At 41.5% G+C, this 19,227-nt stretch overlaps 1 protein-coding gene across 4 annotated transcripts in view; it reads left to right on the top strand.

Annotated features, from left to right (window-relative positions):
- The first annotated feature begins 1,185 nt into the window (after positions 1-1,185).
- The window catches only part of TAF1 (TATA-box binding protein associated factor 1), an 87,626-nt gene continuing 69,584 nt past the window's right edge, over positions 1,186-19,227 (top strand). For all 4 annotated transcript variants that reach the window (XM_075184450.1, XM_075184449.1, XM_075184448.1 and 1 more), the window contains exons 1-4: positions 1,186-1,331; positions 9,802-9,919; positions 18,102-18,218; positions 18,334-18,450. In XM_075184450.1, the coding sequence (XP_075040551.1) occupies positions 1,224-1,331; positions 9,802-9,919; positions 18,102-18,218; positions 18,334-18,450 (460 nt within the window). In that variant the 5' untranslated portion in view covers positions 1,186-1,223. The remainder of the gene's footprint in view (positions 1,332-9,801; positions 9,920-18,101; positions 18,219-18,333; positions 18,451-19,227) is intronic.

The raw sequence follows: 19,227 nt of genomic DNA, 5'->3' as shown, positions 1-19,227 counted from the left end.
TTTATGTTTTCCACCATCCTTAAATGTCAATATGTTAATTTACAATTCTCTTTTTCTGTACAGAAAAACCAAAACAAGTTGTATTTTGTTTATGTTCAATTCTTTTGTTATTAAAATGTTAATTAAAAAAATTATATAATTTATTTTATCATAGTGCCAGTGGCGATAGCAGGGGATGCCAAGCTACTTGACAACAAAGGTTAAGTGTGCTTGGCATCCCCACTCTCTAACTTTTTAAGAAGGGGGCAACATTTTAGCAACATTAACTCATATATTTTTAGATTTAAGTTATTTTTAGCAGAGATTGCTAAAGTATTGTTAAATTATTTTTGCTCTTAGATTGAGCAGGCTGCAATTTTCTTAGGAGTTGGGGAGATTTTGGGCCTTGGACCCACCTTGCTGGCAGTGAAGTAAACAAAGGTGGCTGAGCAGATGGAACATCGTTCCAGCAAAGACGGTGAATATAGCTCATTTTATGATAGGCATGTATATTAACCTGTTGGTGTGGTGAAGCCCTTGGTATATGTTCCTGAAAAGAAATTTAAATACAGTGTGTGGATAACATCACTGTTTTGTTTTTCAATTTGTATCCACTAAGGTAGCGGATGTGCTAGGATGATACATAAGGCTACAAGTAGAAAAACCAACAAGTGGGCAAGTTAAAAGGATTAACCATTTACCTGCCATACTCACAGCATTTACCAAACATTCACAGCTCTGCTGCAAAAATACATATTTGATCACCAAACAATGCAGGTCAGGTATATATTCTCACAATAAAGTGTATTGTGTAATTTAATTTAACCAGACACCATAATATATTAGCAAATTGAGTTGCAGTGTGCGTCGCAGTACATACGTTATTTTTACTCTTAACACGTAAACGTGGAGCTTTAAGCAAAAGTTAACGTTAATTGTGCTTGTCAACTAAAATTACCTAACGGAAAGAATCATGTCGGAGAATTTTCGATTGTGTAAATGCAATTTGTATTTTATCAATTTAAACACGATATGGAAACACGGGATTAAATTAAACAAAACCTTCCTATTAAATGTTACTTTCAGTGCACTTGTACCAAGATAATTTACAGTGTCCATCTGAAGGAAATGCCCCGGTTCCCGGATGCGGAAGTGGCTGCGTTTCACTGTTGGTTTGGGGGCCGAGCAGAGGTCATGTTTACCAAAGCTGCTTCCGGTTGCCTACGGTTTATTTCCGGGTTGAAATGTCGGACTCGGAGAGTGATGAGGAGCGGCCGTTCTCCATTACCGGGTTTTTGTTTGGGAATATTAACGAGGATGGACAGCTGGAGGATGATTCTGTGTTGGACAAGGTCAGGATTAGGCAAACAAGGGACTTGCTGTGTGATGGATGATTTGTAGTGGGAGTGAGTTGCTGGACTTTGTAAATATTGTGGCATAGCGATTATAAATACTTCTGGAGTTCTATATTTTGCCCATCTGACCCATTTTGGATAGTTAAGTCAATATTTTAACTCTCAAGCCCTCGCTTTTCAATGATAATGGTCTATGTTTTAGACTGATAAAGATGTGCGAGTTGTCTGCATATTATTGTGTATTGCAATTGTGTTGTGTTTGTGTCCGTGGCTTATGATATTTATCATTTATCAGACTGCTTAGGTTTTTGTATACAGAAATATAAGTAAAAGTGGTTTAATAAAATGTTACAATCCTATGTGTCCGTACATTTCTGATTTTGGAGTTGATGGATATACTATATATTCTTCTGCCTGAAATGCTTAGCAAGTATGCATGTATATGTATAAATGATTAATAGGTTTATGAAATATGTGACTTGGAGTTAAAATTGCTGGTAGGAAGATGGTATAGTTTTCTCATATGCGTGCATCTAACTTCTAAATACTTCCAAGTTGTATGCATTTATCTATTTGGGGGCTTTGTAACAACTGAGATTTTCTGCGATGGATATCTGAAATCTTGTGTTTGAATCAGTGGTACCTGTGGGGTAAATGTACCACATTATGTGATTCTATGGTCCATAACACTGCATATGTTGTCGTGGATGATTTTATGTGGGAAAGTGGATTTTGCTGTAACGTACTACATTGTGCTTTGTATACTAGTCAGATTTGGCTGGCAAGTGTTGTACAGTCATGGCCAAAAGACTTGAGAATGACACAAATATTATTTTTCACAAAGTCTGCTGCCTCAGTTTTTATGATGGCAATTTGCATATACTCCAGAATGTCATGAAGAGTGATCAGATAGATGAATTCTGAATAATTTCAGAGTCCCTCTTTGCCATGACAATGAACTTTATCCCCAAAACATTTTCACTGCATTTCAGCCCTGCCACAAAAGGACCAGCTGACATCAGGTCAGTGATTCTCTCGTTAACACAGGTGAGAGTGTTGACGAGGACAAGGCTGGAGATCACACTTTCATTCTGATTGAGTTAGAATAACAGACTGGAAGCTTTAAAATGAGGGTGGTGCTTGAAATCATTGTTCTTCATCTGTTAACCATATTTACCTGAAGGACACACGTGCAGTCACCATTGCTTTGCACAAAAAGGGCTTCACAGGCAAGGATATTGCTGCTAGTAAGATTGCACCTAAATCAACAATTTATCAGATCATCAAGAACTTCAGAGAGAGGTTCACTAGTTGTGAAGAAGGCTTCAGGGTGCCAAAGAACCTCCAGCAAGCGCCAGGACAGTCTCCTAACGTTGATTCAGCTGTGGGATTGGGGCAAGGACACACACTACCAGTACAGAGCTTGCTCAGGAATAGCAGCAGGCAGATGTGAGTGCATCTGCATGCACAGTGAGGTGAAGACTTTTGGAGGATGGCCTAGTGTCAAGAAGGCCAGCAAAGAAGCCACTTCTCTCCAAGAAAAACATCAGGCACAGACTGATATTCTGCAAAATGTACAGAGATTGGACTGCTGGTGACTGGGGTAAAGTCATTTTCTCTGATGAATCCCCTTTCAGATTATTTGAGGCTGGAAAAACGCTTGTCTGAAGAAGGAAAGGTGAGCACTACCATCAGCCCTGTCATGCCAACAGTAAAGCATCCTGAGACCATTCATGTGTGGGGATACTTCTCAACCAAGGAAGTGTCTAAGATCACAGCCATGAATAGAGACTGCTACCAAAACATCCTCCAAGAGCAACTTCTCCCAACTATCCAAGAACAGTTTGGTGATGAACAATGCCTTTTCCAGCATGATGGAGCACCTTGCCATAAGGCAAAAGCGATAATTAAGTGGCTCGGGGATCAAAACATTGAAATTTTGGGTCCATGGCCAGGAAACTCCCCAGACCTTAATCCCATTGAGAACTTGTGGTCATTCCTCAAGAGGCGGGTGGACAAACAAAAACCCACAAATTCTGAAAAACTCCAAGCATTGATTAGGCAAGAATGGGTGGCCATCAGTCGGTATGTGGCCCAGAATATGATTTGACAGCATGTCAGGGTGAATTGCAGAGGTCTTCATAAAGAAGGATCAACACTGCAAATATGGCATAAACTCAATGTAATTGTCAATAAAAGCATTTGACACTTCTAAAATGCTTGTAATTTTACTTCAGTATACCATAGCAACATCTGACAAAAAGGTCTAAAAACCAATATTTGTGTCATTCTCAAAACCATGACTGTACTTAATTACAGCTCTTTGACATAGCAGTTTTCTTTTCATACATTTCATTGGCTACACAAAACCACACCATCTTGTTCAGGAAGTGTCTCACCAGGATGGGCCTAATATAATAGCAAATGTCCTTTCCATGGATTATAACTACACATGTAAGCAGTATTCTATTAGAAAAGCCTGTAAAATCAGCAGGGTTCACGGATTAACTAATGCATTTGAATAATGGAATTTAATTTTTAGTAAGGATTACAATACATAATATCCGTGGGGGAGGACTGTCAAAGGCACTTTTCATTGTGGACTCCACTAGTGTAGAACTGGCCCTGTGTGCATCATTGTGCATTTGTGATGTCCTATTTCTGACTGAAGACAGACAAATATTGTCTGGAACTCAATAACTGGTCAACCCTCGCTATAGTCCTTCCTCAAACTGATATGATTTGACTTCTTAAATTTTCAATATGTTAAAAATGCTAGTGGATGCATGTAAAGTAAGTGTGTATGTGGCCTAACCGAAAAAACATAATTTAAATAGGCATATTACTAATATTTTTGTAAAGTATTTTAGATACTTCTTAATACACTGGAATGTATTTACGTTGGATTTATACATTTTTGTTCCAGTGACCCCCCCCCCCCCCACCCCCTTATCCACTTCTGTCTGTGATCAGCAGGGCACTTGTCAGCTCTATTCATTCTTAGTCACTTCATTGCTCTCTCCCCAAAAAAAACAAAAAATTGTTACTGTGAATGAAATCCAGTGAGCAAAGACAGAAAAAGTCAGTATAAAATACCAATTTTGTTTTGTTACTTTCACATGCAGGATATTAATCCTTTCTCCATGTTCTACATTTTGTTGGGTGGAATGTACCTCCGTCCATTGTATGTTGGTTAGGTCAGCAATTTGCTCAGTTTTGACAAAGCTACCTAGCTGTATCCTAGACATCATAATCAACATTTATATAGCGCCAGCAGATTCTGTAGCACTTTACAATTAGGAACAAACGGTAATAAACAATACTGGGTAATATATACATACAGAGAGGTAAGAGGGCCCTGCTCGCAAAGGTCACAATCTGTTGGACAATTGTTTAATACACAAGGGTAAGTGCTACATCATATTGAATATTTGTCCAGCTAGAATGCAAAGGTTACAAAGTATTTAGTGGGCTGTATGCTCAGTCACACAACTTTGTTGGTCAGAGGGTTGTTGTCTTGTGTTAGCTGTGTAGAGGGTGATAATGGGGTAAACTAGGGAGATTAAGAGGCGGGTAGAGGAATATTCTAAGCTTGTCTGAAGTGGTGGGTTTTCAGAGAACGCTTGAAGGTCTGAAGACTGGAGGAAAGTCATACATTGATTATAGCCCTTCCTCAAACAGATTTGATTTGACTTCTTAAGTTTTCAATATGTTAAAATTGCAATATTGAAGGAGTGAATTCCATAAAGTGGGTGCAGCTCGAAAAGAGTCCTGTAACCGAGAATTGGGAGGAAGTGAGGATAGTGGAAGAGAGACGCAGATCTTGTGCAGAACGGAGGTGTCGAGTTGGGAGATATTTTGGGACAAGTGAGGAGATGTATGTTGGTGCAATTTTGGTGATTGCCTTGTATGTTAGAAGAATTTTATATTGGATTCCTTAAAAAACAGGCAACCATTGTAGAGACTGACAGAGTGACTCAGCAGATTTAAAACACTGAACAAGCCTATCTCTGCAGTTTGATCCACCCGTTGCATGTCTAAATTGATTTTTGATCTAGTTTAAATCTTTGAGGCAGTCCTGTGTTGCCATCATGAGTGATTTATTTTTCAATTTTTGTTTTACCACCTTGCAGTGATACCGTAGTGTTGTTTTAAGCTCAAAAAGACAGTACACAGATGGTCTTGAGATCATTAAAACACAGCTTAATTGTAAATAAGTAAACTTTATACTTTGTAACATTTTGTACTGCTAGTTAGAAATAAAACACATTAGGCAAGTTATATTCATTTCTAATTCTGTTAACATGTGTCCCCTTTTGTGACAGGAGGGAAATGTGCTCAAATAGTGATCATTGCTTTTATGGAGAAGTGTGGGAAGCAACATGTAGAGCAATATTGTGATGCACTTTCGTTTGTCCATATTCTGTCATTGATTATTTTTTTTTAAAACCTTTTGCATCTTACATGCACTTTTCCATAGAGATCACTAATCTGTAGATAAATAATTGTCTACCATCCGTTCACCTGTAAAATATGAAATATAAGTAAAGCTGAATAAAAGTTGCACTTGGCTTTAAATAAAATAATAGAAAAAAAATCTCCATCCTAATTGTGTAAATTTGTGTACCATCTTATTATTATTATTATCCTTTATTTGTTTGGCGCCACAAGGGTTCTGCAGCGCCGTACACTGTACAAAACAGTAGACTATACAGGGTGAGACATTACTGAACAATAAATACCAAACTTCAGAGGCTCCAGGCAGGCTAATGCAGTAAGGACGGAGCAGAAGAACAGGTATGGATACAGGAGGGAAGAGGGCCCTGCTCAAGTGAGCTTACATCCTAAGGGAGGGTGAAAAAGACTCAGGCACAAAGGGAGTCAGTTGATGCATAAGGGAGGGAGAAGGGACCGGGAGGAGAGAGGGGAATATGGGTTAGGTGGAAGGATGGTAGGCTTTAAGGAAGAGGTGAGTTTTAAGTGCTCGTTTGAAGGAGATTAGATTGGGAGAGAGACGGATGGAGCGAGGGAGGTTGTTCCAGTGAAGGGGGGCTGCACGGGAGAAGTCCTGGATTCTGGAGTGGGAAGAGGTGACCAGGGTGGAGGAGAGGCGACGGTCATTGGCCGGGCGCAGGGAGAGGGCAGGAGTGTGAATGGAGAGGAGGTTAGAGATATAGGGGGGAGTGGACTGGGAAAGCGCCTTGAACGTGGTGGTCAGGAGTTTGAAAAGGATTCTGTAGGGGATGGGGAGCCAGTGAAGGGCAAGGCAGAGGGGGGATGCGGAGGAGGAGCGGCGAGAGAGGAAGATGAGTCTTGCAGCCGCATTGAGAATAGAGCGGAGGGGGACAAGGTGGCAGAGGGGGAGGCCAGAGAGGAGGAGGTTGCAATAATCGAGGCGGGAGATAATGAGTGCGTGGATGATGATTTTGGTGGCATCCTGAGAGCGGAAGGGCCGGATGCGGGCAACATTGCGAAGCTGAAAGCGACAGGCTTGGGCGAGGGATTGAATGTGGGGTGCAAAAGAGAGAGAGGAGTCGAAGTTAACGCCCAGGCAGCGAAGTTGGGTGACAGAAGAGATGGTGGTGCTGTTGACGGTGATCGAGAGGTCATGGTGGGAGGGGAGCCTGGGGGGGAGAAAAGACAATGAGTTCAGTTTTAGAGATGTTAATTTTGAGAAAGCGGGAGGACATCCAGGAGGAGATGGCAGAGAGGCAGTCGGATACACGAGAGAGGAGGGTGTGGGAGAGATCGGGCGAGGAGGTGTAGAGTTGGATGTCATCGGCATAAAGGTGATACTGAAGACCGAAGGAGGAGATGAGAGCACCAAGGGAGGAGGTATAGAGTGAAAAGAGTAGATGGCCGAGAACAGAGTCCTGAGGGACTCCGACAGGAAGAGGGGAGGGGATGGAGGAGGAGCCAGACGTGGATACAGAGAAGGAGCGGTTAGCGAGGTATGAGGTGAACCAGGCGAGGACAGACCCAGATAAGCAAAGGGTATGGAGGGCGCTGTGCTCGTGTTGTGTATCTTACAGATGTCAGTGAAATGGCGCCCTTCTCTTCCTTTATACAGACTAATTCACTTGTGCTATTTTATTGTATCTTTAATACTCATTAGACATATTGATAAGTTTGACTATGGTCCATACTCTCTGAGCGATAAAATGACATTGTGCTTCAAATCCTATTTGAGGCAACTGCATCATCATGGGCCCATCACTATTCTTGTGTTATGTCATGCAGTTATACATCCCAATTGTTCTGTTTTATATTATTTTTTTGAGGGGTTTTTTTTTTTTTTTTTTTTTTTTAATATCCTTTCTTTTCTCAGACTTTTTCCATTGGCAAATGGAGTGTGATATATAAGGAGTTGCAGAGATGGGTACAGTGGGGATTCAAGATTATGGTGGGCCTAGAAGGGCACGCTTTTACCAAACTTAAGGTCCAGATGCTCTTTAAAAAGGGTCAGGTGCCCATACAGGAACTAACGAATGAGAACCCTACTAGGAATAATTAGCAGAAATCGATCACATTGCTGCAGTATTTGTTAGTAAATGCTGTTGAAAGATACTAATTATCTGCCTGTGTTTGTCAACTTCTGAACCCACAAAAACAGTCTGCAGGATCAGTTGCTGTGTGCCCAGCATTACTGAAACCTTCCGTCCTCCGTTTATGTTTATTATCATAGGTGCCACAGTGCTCTGCAGTGCCGTACAGTAGAGAAAACAGGAAATGCATATTATACATTGTCCCAAAATAAATGCAGACATTAAAACAAAGGGTATGGAGGGCTCTGCTCATGAGAGAGGTTACATTCTAAGTGTAAGAGGGCGCAGCTGAAACAAGAAGAGCGAGTGTGGTTCATGGTTCAGCATCTAAGATTGGGACAGTTGTGAGGGTGCATTAGTGTATGTGGTAAAGGCAGAGTATTGTTCGCTTTAAAAAAAGAGATGGGTTTCAGAGAGCGTCTAAATATATGAAGGCTGTGGGAAAACCTGATTGGGTGTGGTGGGGAATTCCATAAGTGGGGAGCAGCACGGGAGAAGTCTTGTAGGCGAGAGTGAGAGATTGTTACCAGAGACGAGACAAGGCGTAGGTCAAAGGCAGATCTAAAAGAACGAGAGGGAGAATATTATATGACATTTGAGATGTATGTAGGGGTGATGGTGTTGAGAGCTTTGTAGGTAAGGGTTAGTAATCTGAATGTTATTCTGCTGGACACAGGAAGCCAGTGTAGGGATTTGCAAAGTGGTGGAGCGGTGAGGAAGATCAGTCTTGCAGCTGCATTTAGGATGTATTAAAGCAGGGATAGATGGGCGTCGGGAATGGCAGATAGCAGGATGTTGCAGTAGTCAAGAAGGTATATTAGAGTTTTGGTAGCATGTTGGATAAGAAAAGGACGTAGTAACATCCTGTGGTTACGCCTTAATTGCGCACACTATCTTCTTATTCTGTTCTCTGATACATTTGTACTTTTATACACACTTCCTTAAATAATGTGCCTTATTCAGTCGTTTCACCACACTAAATAACACTTAAGCCTTACAGAATTACTTATCCAATAACTAACTACTGTATCCCAGCGCTACTTCACAGTAGAGATGAGCGGGCTCGGATTCCGCTAATCCGAGCCCACCCGAATAGTGCGGATCCGAACGGGATCCGAGCACTGTTCGGATATTTCCAGCGGGCAAAAAATTGAAAACGAGGCTCTGTCGTCCAAGTCTCGCGTTGAATCTCGCGAGGGGTGGGAGGGAGGACCCAGAACAATTCCATCTTGTACCCTTTTTTTTTGGCATTATGTGCTCAAGCTACCTCGGTGCAACCTTTTGGCCTAAAAACAATATTGTGAGGTGTTCAGAATAGACTGGAAATTAGTGGAAATGATTGTTATTGAATGTTATTGAGGTTAATAATAGCGTAGGAGTGAAAAAAAAAAAAACACAAAACTGGTTTTTAGCACTTTTTATGTTTTTTTCAAAATAAATCTGAATCCAAAACCTTAAATCCGAACCAAAACCTTTCGTCAGGTGTTTTGCGAAACAAATCCGAACCCAAAACACGAGACACCAAAAGTGGCCGGTGCACATCCCTACTTCACAGTATAGATCCGTCATAAATAGCCAATACGCACAACATATGTATGTATTTAAATTAAAGTATTTTACTGTTAGCACAGAAAGCCTTGCATTTACAGTTCATACATATAGTATATTCAACATAATAGAGTAATCAACCCTAAGTTCACCACCTTTATTCTCTATGCTATTTAGCTTGTTCCTTGCACTCTTTTCTTTACACATGTATCTTTTATTGATTGAACTATTACAGATAGTGTATATTAAGAAATAGTTAGAGATCAGATAAATAGTTTAAATCAATGTCCTAAATAGTTGAGGCAATAGTTTTATATAAAATGCTTTATTTAAAAACAAAATAGATAATGTGACTGTTTTTGATTCTCTTTCAGGAGTCAAAGAAACACCTTGCAGGGTTGGGAGCTCTGGGACTTGGGAATCTTATAACAGAAATCACATCCAGTGTGGATGAGGCACCAGAGACAGATGGGGTTAACCTGGACGAGGATGGTAATGCCATGGATAAAACATATCTTGTAAACATCAGCAAAATCATTATGTGCCTTGTGTTCAAACACTTGTCCAATTCTATAAAGTACATCATCATCATTTATTTATATAGCACAAGCAGATTCCATAGCTCTTTACAATTGGGAACAAACGGTAATAAAACAATACTGGGTAATACATACATCCAGAGAGGTAAGAGGGCCCTGCTTACAATCTATGGGACAATGGTTTGATACACAAGGGTAAGGGTGCAGCCCCAAAAGAGTCCTGTAAATGAGAATGGGAGGCAGTGATGAGAGTGGAAGAGGGGCGCAGATATCGTGCAGAATGGAGGTGTCGAGTTGGGAGATATTTTGAGACATCTAAATTAATATAAATCAAATGTATTCCTTAGCAGCATGTCTTTTTGTGCAAAAACACAAACCGGTTTATACTAACAGGATAAAAATTATACGTACAAAGGGCGCTCAAGGATGTACACATAAATATGAGTAGAAGTCCTTGCTTGTACTCTTGCAGATATACCAGAAAACATGTAAAACGAAAATAGAATATGATAGTGTAGTACATTCAATATAAATCTGTCAACATAGAGTGGGAGTCCCAGAAATGTCCCAAGATTTAGTTGAAGACGAAATATCCTCAATTATGTGTCTCGCACCACCAACTCCCTTGTGCTCTATATGCTTAAAGAAAGTCTTCTTTCTCAGCGGCACTGTATAACAAATGTGCTTTATCCTCCCAAAAGACTCTCTGGATACAGTGAACTACAGGGTACCATAAAGGAAATAGGAGAGAAGCTCTCTAGTGTATTAACGTTTTAATTGCACACTTAACAGTAAAATTGTACACGTAGTTAAGAACATACATAGAGATAAAAACAACCACATAAATCAGGGTGGATGGCTTCTACCAGAAGTCCAGAATACATGTACAGATGACAGTTTTCCTTCCTCTAAAGATTTATCCAGCAACAGGTAAGGCTCGATAGTAGACGAAATAGCCTGTTTTTATCACTGAACTGCCGCTCACTGAATGTTTTCTGTTTTTGTGCACCATTCTCAGTAAACTCTCTTCATGTGTAAAAATTCCAGGAGATAAACAGCTTCTGAGATACTCAAACCACAACAATCATTCCACAATCAATGTCACTTAGATCAATCACATTTCTTACCCTTTCTGGTGTTTGGTCTGAATAACAACTGAACTTCTTGACCAGGTCTACGCCTATTTGCCACACCTTTCCTTCATAGGGACAGGTGAGGTTCCAGGGAATCTGCAGTGGAAGGCTGGAAACAGACTTAAATCCTTATATAGTCAAATTCTAGCCTGCACACACTCAGGTGGTATAATTAAGTAACTTTAAGGAGGGAGGGTTATCATTTTAGACACACTTTAGACCAATGCACAGGCAAAACTGTGTGCACTGCTGTTAGGTGCATGCCTTCACAAGCAGCAGTACAGTGTGAAGCCGGACATACTTCCCAGCTTTCCTTTCAGTCGGACCAAGCAAGACAATCGCTCAAATTCGGGACTGCACCACCAGTTTCAGGACAGTTGGCAGACTGTTCTGCTCTCTCCTACATGTTGTTGTCACTTTGACCACTTATGGCTGCATGTGTCTTTAGACCAGGTACTGCTTGCCTGGATCCTGGAATAATGGGGGCCCTATTTGGGGGAAAAAATAATACATGTAAATTAGAAAACACCAACCAGCCAAGGCTTTAATTCAATAGCATCATTTTTTAATAATTAGGCCTCCCTCCGGCCCCAACATTAAAATAGTACTCACATAAATAGATCTATTTCTTTCCAACCAACCCTTTCATTAAATTAATAGTATAGGCATTTAATAAATAGAACAATTTCCCTTCAACCAACCCCAGCAAAAAATTGATAGCAATTACGTTTAACGTTTCCATTTCCCACAGCGATTCCTGGCATTAAATAATTTATATTCACATTTAATAAATAGCCCTTCTCCCGAAACTCAACCCTTGCCTTAAAGGTCCCGTCACCCCATCTTAATTTACTAGGCCCCACTATTAAGTTAAATAGCCCCCCACTAAATTAAATTGTCCCATCACCCCACAAATAAAATAGCACCCATTAAATAATTAGCCCCCACCTAAACTCCATAATTAAATTAAAAGTCTACCAGCTTCCCCCTTTCACCGGCCTATCGGGAAATGACCCGGTAGGCTCTATGGCCAATCCACCCCTGACTGCGGATACGGCATACGGCCCAGCAGAACCAAGTAAGGGATAAGATTTAATGTAACATAGTGAACTTCATTCAGTAGGATATTAAGTTGTGGTGGAAGTGAGGTGGAACGGTAAAGTATTTGAAGGCTTTGAACATATAGGTGTAGCCTTCTGAGCGTCAGGACCTGATAAAAATTAAGGAGCCATGAAAGACCTCTGCACCCTCTTGGGATGTATACATAAAACACAAAAGTATACCCTCACTGCACTAAAATGTTACCAAACAATAAATGATCGTATTATAAATTCATCAAATTTTATAATATAGGGGTGCTCTACTGATACATGTAACATTCACAAAAGAAGAAGAAAAAAATGGTATTCCTCTCGTAAGAACTCATATTGTAACTCCAATTACAAGATCAAAGTCCTGTACTTTATTATTTATTAAATATGTCATACACAATCAATCTTATGAGTCGCCAGTAAATATACTAGCGACATATTAGAAAACTCTTTGCTTTAAAATGTAGTAAATGTGCTTGTGAAAAATAAGTTTCTTTACAATGTATTTATTAAAAGAAAGTGGGTGTCCCTTTCTCTTTAATGAAAAATATGCAAGCAGGGACATCTTTTCTATATTTTAGTTTTATCAAATTTTTAGGGCCCAAATGTAATTTATATGATGATCTGACATTACCTTCTTCACTGGCAGCCTAAAGCTGGGTACACACCTATACAATTATTGCGCAGATCTCACGATTCATGACAATTTGGTCATTGCAAGAGTGTATACGCTCCCACAATCATATATTATTATACCAAAACACATTTCATCTATTGATTTGGTTTTATAAACGTCCTAAAAATCACAGTCCACTATGGAACAATGTCTTTGCAACAGATGGATATGAAGATAACAGATGTGAAGGTGAATTGTGTAGGTGTGTACGCATGAATTGTCATACTAATCTGGACTTTCAGTCGTTGGTGAAATTGTTAGACATTGCATGTGAAGTATGATTGCATTGGTCTGCAGCTTAACACTGCTGGCAAATGGAGGAAGTGCTGTGGGCATATTGCTTGCCCCATGAGGGATTCAGTGAAGCCAGAGAGACTTCAGCTGGAAACCATTGAAAAATATATTTAAAACCATCCTGAGATGACTTTACCAAGGCTTTTCACAGCTTAATAAATTGTCAATGTCACAAGCCTTCATGACGACCGAGACGTCACTTCCAATAACGTGGTCCCGACCATCTCCTGGGCAACGGTCTGGCGTGAGGCAGCAGCTGGGTGCGTGCGCGGATTAGATTATTATTCATTAGCCCTTATTCTATACCGGCAATAACTCAACGAAGAGATTCCATTCGAAACTTCTGAACGTTTAGTTGCTTATTTAGCAACTGAAGATTTTGGAATCGTTCGGAAGGTGGCATCCGGCTTTGGTACAAGGAAGAGGTTGGAGTAAAAACCTCGTCACCTCTCCTGAAGTGGTAATTGTATTATCACTTGTGCTGCCAGCAGTTTTTGGATGGCTTCCTGAAGCGCTTTGCGCTTGAGTGGGCACAGGGGAAGGAGCGTGGTGAAAAACCTCTAGGAAACTAGGACAGATCTATGATGTAGCCCCGGGACATGATTCCTTGAATCCAAAGATCCGTGGTGGATGCCCACCATTGATCTCGGAATCGAAGAGGACGCATCCCCACCTGTGTTTCCCCTAGAGGGGCTCTGTCAAGCAGTGGGTTTGCCTCTGTCCCCTCTGCCTTTGGCGAGACAACCCTGCCTCGGGCAAAATTCCAAAATCTACCTGCCGGGGTCTATTATTTACAGTGGTAAGGGAGGTGCTTTTGCCTCCCGTGGCTTCCTGTATAACCTTTTTCAGCTCTGAGTCGAACAGTCACCCCATAAAAAGGTAAGTTTTCTAAGGCTCTTTTAGAATCTGCATCTACTGTCCACGACCATAACCATAGGCTACGCCGGGCTGCAATAAGTAGTGCCGACAACTTGGCATTGAAGGATACAACGTCCATGGCTGCGTTCACTACGTATGCAGACATCTCTAGTACATGTTCTGCTAACGTTAAGAGGTCCGTACGATGTGTGTTTTCCTGTAATCCCCTCACCAATCTTTCAGTCCATAGTTGGATGGCCATGTTCGCCCAAACTACGGCCATATTAGGTCTAAACAGGCTGCCAACCGCGGTATAGGCTGAGCGGAGAGCTAAGTTGCATTTTTTTCAGTAGGATCCCTAAGGGATATCCGCTCCTTAATGGGAATGGCAGAGGATGAAGATAAGCGTGCTACTGGGGTGTCTACCCTAGGTAAAATCTCCCATTTAATAGAGTCCTCTGGTGGCAGGGGGTAAAGAAACTTGAACCTATCTGGCATCATAAATTGTTTATTAGGCCTTTGCTAAGCCTCTGCTATTATTTCCAACATTTCTGGTGACTGTGGAAAAGCTGCGAATTGTGCCTTGGTCTTTTTAAAGAAGGAAAAACCTGATGGTGACGTGGGTTCAGGCTCAGCAAAGCCTAAAATGAGGCGACGGGCTGAGGCAGCATCACCGTCCTGACGAGTTTCCTCCTTTTGGATTTAAATCTAACTCCCCTTCCTCTGCTGAGGAGTGATCTGAGTTCTAATACCGTATCGGGGATAATCCTTTGCCCCTGTGAGTTATAGATAATAATCTATCCTCTTTGTGAGCAGCCTCAGCCTGTGAAACTGTGGCCTCGTCAGCCTGACTGTGTGTTAGGGTGTTTGAAGTAGAGTGTTCATGTACCTCTGTTGCCCGTAGCATCACACTAGTGAGTTTTTCCACGGCTGTTGACAGGGATCTTACCCAGAGTGGTTCCTCCACTGCTGTAGACACCGGCTGGGCTGGGTTGTGCCACGCTTGGACGTCAGCGCTACAGGCTGCGCAAAGAGCATACTGGCCTGGCTGTCCAACAGATAATTTAGTATTACACTTGGTACAGGTAGAATATAACACAGTAGATAGTGTGCCTTGCTTCCTGTTGTCCCCTTCTCAGCCATATTTTTAAGCAAGCCGATAAATGGAACCAGTTCTTAAAATCTTAGAAATTTGCTGGCTGTTTAGATAGGAGTCTTACCAAGTCTCTATACTAGGTAGTCCTATAATAAATGGCACTCTCCCCCAACAATGGATAATACAGTCCTGTATGTGAAAGATAGTAATCTAAAAGTCACAACCACAGTAAACACAACAATCTCCCTGCAATCTCTTAATTGGCTACAAAGCCTTTAACGATACCAGATAGAGTATGCACTGCAGTCTGAGGAGAGGCAGAGTGCTGTACGATGTTCTCCTGGTGTTTCCACGTGAGAAATGTCCTCCGTTCGCTGCAGGAAATGAATGGGAGGAAGGAAGTCCATCCCTGAACTCCTGCCCTCCCTTCTGGCTGTTCCCGACTTCCTGTGCCTCTGGAAAGATGACCACCGGGTATCTGCTCGGCGCACGCCATATCTATAGTGCCCAGGTGCGTGCGCTGGGTAATACAGCTGCCTCGCCTCCTAGCGAGTGCGAGCCCTGCTATATAGTCCCCCTTGTTGCTCGTCTAGGGGACGAGCGTGGAACGGACGGGGGCTTGCCGGCTTGAGTCACGGACAGGGAGGATAGGCTGCTGCAGCTTCACTCCCCTGTCTGATATTAGAGCTGCGGCCGCGGGCCCCGCTGCATGTGGGCTTGTATAATAAGCCCAGTGTCTGTGACCAGTGGTCACAGTGCCCCCAAATTGGCCGCTGTATTGCTCGTCTCTTGGGGGAATGCCGGCAGAGGTGCTAAGTAAGTGAGCAAAACTTCTGCTTACCTGATGCCAGACCCGGAGTGAGCAGAGCAAAAGTCCTACTCGCTTACCTGGGTCTTCAGTTCGAGCCCCGCGTTGCACCTACTTGGGAGAATAAAATAAATACATGAATCTTCTAAATCTAACTCAGTATAGGCAGGAGCCTATATCGAAGTGACCTCTGCTCATAGTCACTTTAAAAAAAACTGAGGAAACTACAGAAGAGGGGGAGGAGAGTAAAGATCAAACAAGTTGATACAGTGACGAGACTCCTGGACCCACTACTATACCCAATGTCTCATAGTGTCCCCCATAGGCAGGAAAGAGAAATGTCTCTGATTTTAAATGGTCATATTAATACAGACATTTTTCCTTTTTCAATGACAAGATTTCTATTTAATCTATATATATATATTGTCCCTCGGGAAAAGATATCTCCATACGAAAACAAATTTTCTTGGTATCTAGCATTCAGTCCGGAATTTGATTTAAAGTGTACTTTATTTTATTATTGGATGTCCTCACGCTTTCTCAAAATTAACATTGCTAAAACCGAACTCATTGTTTTCCCTCCATCTAAGTCCCCATTCCATCTGGATCTCTCCATCACTGTCAACAACTCCACTATCTCTTCTGTCCCCCAACTCCGCTGCCTGGGAGTCACCCTCGACTCCTCGCTCTCTTTTGCCCCCCACATTCAATCCCTCGCCCAATCCTGTAATTTCCAACTTCGCAACATCGCCCGCATTCGGCCCTTCCTTTCTCATGAAGCAACCAAAACTATTGTCCACGCGCTTATCATTTCCCGTCTGGACTAGTGTAACCTTCTCCTCACCGGCCTCCCCCGCTCTCGCCTTGCCCCCCTTCGTTCTATATTTAATGCCGCTGCGAGGCTTATCTTCCTTTCTCGCCGCTCCTCTTCTGCCTCCCCTCTCTGCCTTGCCCTACACTGGATCCCCTTCCCTTACAGAATCCTCTTCAAACTTCTTACCCTCACCTACAAGGCTCTCTCCCATTCCACTGCCCCTTATATCTGCAATCTCCTCTCCATCCACACTCCCGCCCGGTCCCTGCGATCGGCCAATGACCGTCGCCTCTCCTCCTCTCTGATCACCTCATCCCATTCCAGAATTCAAGACTTCTCCCGAGCTGCCCCCCTGCACTGGAATGACCTCCCACGCTCCGTCCGTTTGTCCCCTAACCTGTGCTCTTTCAAACGGGCACTCAAAACTCATCTCTTCCTCAAAGCTTACCAGCCTTCCACCTAACCCTCTCTCCACCCTCACTCTCTTCACTTCGCTCCTCCTCAGTAGTGGGGAGCACTTGCTCCCCTCCTCCGACTCCCTTTGTGCCTGCCGTCTGTCTACCCTCCCTATAGGATGTAAGCTCGTATGAGCAGGGCTCTCCTCCCTCCTGTCTCGCTACCTTATCTTCTGCTCCACTTCAATATATTTGCCTTGCCTGGAGCCTCTGAAGTCTTGGTACTACTCGTTTATTGTTTTGTACTGTTATTCCCTGTACGGTCCATTGTTTGTACTGTGTACGGCGCTACGGAAACCTTGTTGCGCCTTATAAATAAACGATAATAATAATATATAAAACCTATAAGAAAAGAAATGTTGGCACACTGATAAATAATGATTGTGCCTGAACTTTCAGGCACAATCATCCATTTTGCTGCATGAGAACCCAACCAGTGGATGTTGAGGTATTGTGGGTACCCATATCACTGTAGATCAGCTGAAGTGCTCTGGACTACCTCCTAGCTATTTTGAGAAGTAGAGGGGTCATTAGCAGTTGTGTTAGGATGAATATTAGGCCCTCTCTTAAAATCATTGCATATTATTTTTTGATTTTCTGAACAGTTTGATAGTAATTGGTGTTTCAAGCAGCAGTTTTTTTCATCATCTCTCCCCTAATAATTGCTTTGATATTGTAGGTCAATGTGATTTCAGTATAGTTGCTTTGAAGTAAATGACAGTCTATTGAAACTTCAAATGTACCTGTAAATTATCACCGCTAGTATTGTGCACTAAAAGTATTGTTCTTTGGAAAATATCTAGGCATATAGCAGTTTGGTTTACAGCCCCTTTTTTTTTACAGTTTGTCTTCACTTTTCATGCCTTTGCATGGATTTCTCTATTTCAGTATGTCTCTATGTATTGTTTAGGCTGGGTTAAGAGTACCGATGATGCAATTGATTACTCCGATATCAATGAAGTGGCTGAAGATGAGTCTCGCAGATATAGGCAGGCTATGGGGAATCTTCATCTTTCTCGAAGAGCAGGTAAATTGGGAAGATCAATTTGATAAATACAGAAATAATAAAATGTTAGTGGATTTAGAAAGAGATTTATTTTACACATATGAAGCTTTCATGCAACCATTGACTCTTTGATTAGATGATGATGATGACTATGATGCGGACTGTGAAGACATTGATTCCAAGCTAATGCCACCACCGCCTCCTCCTCCGGTGTCATGCAAAAAAGAGGAGGAAAGGGGCCTGGTAACAACAGGTAAGTGAGTTGCAAAATGTGTGGTAGGGGGGATAAAAGAGAAAATATTTTCATCTCTTTTTGCATAATTATGTTTCCACTTAAATACAGACTTAAACGAGAATAATTGTTTTTTGCTTATTTGTCCTCCCCTTTTTTTTTTTTTTTTTTTTAAGAGGGAATTTTTTTCTTTTTACAGGACAAACAGGACTTTATTTTGTATTCTATTATATTCTTTAATTTGGCCTATACAAAAAGAAGCAAAGGCCTGGAAAGGTTTCCACAATTGCAAGCAGGAATTAGTTACCATCAGCCAGAGCTTTCACAGCAATCTATTTCCCTTTTTTCATGCTTTAATGTGAGCATATCTAAAACATGCAAGTTAAACAAGAAAAAAACATATTTTTAGAAATCAGTTTACTGTTTATAAAATAAAAAGTATGCTTTCTAGATTTAGAGGCGGTTTCAGAATATTTATTGTGGTATCAACACACTTTATATGTATATGTTATTCTTCTTAAGTGTTCCAAGGCATGGCATACATTTTTACAATTTATTACAATTGAAGGCTTTGTCGATGCAGGATATATTTTATAAGGGAACGTTAGTAACTATTTTTAAATAATTGTTTTGTAAAATATGTAGACATGGTTTATTTTATCTATTTGCATTTTTTATTATATAGTATTTATAAGTCACACACTTTGATTTAATAAAATTAGCTGACAATCAGCTTCTACGTCCTAAATTTGTAGACACTCACTGGGGCACAACAGAATCTAATAGGCTCACCATTGA

This window comes from Mixophyes fleayi, chromosome 9 (genome assembly GCF_038048845.1).
Source record: "Mixophyes fleayi isolate aMixFle1 chromosome 9, aMixFle1.hap1, whole genome shotgun sequence".
NCBI lineage: Eukaryota > Metazoa > Chordata > Amphibia > Anura > Limnodynastidae > Mixophyes > Mixophyes fleayi.
The sequence above is the reverse complement of the archived record's forward strand: the minus strand, read 5'-3'. Positions and strand labels throughout refer to the sequence as shown.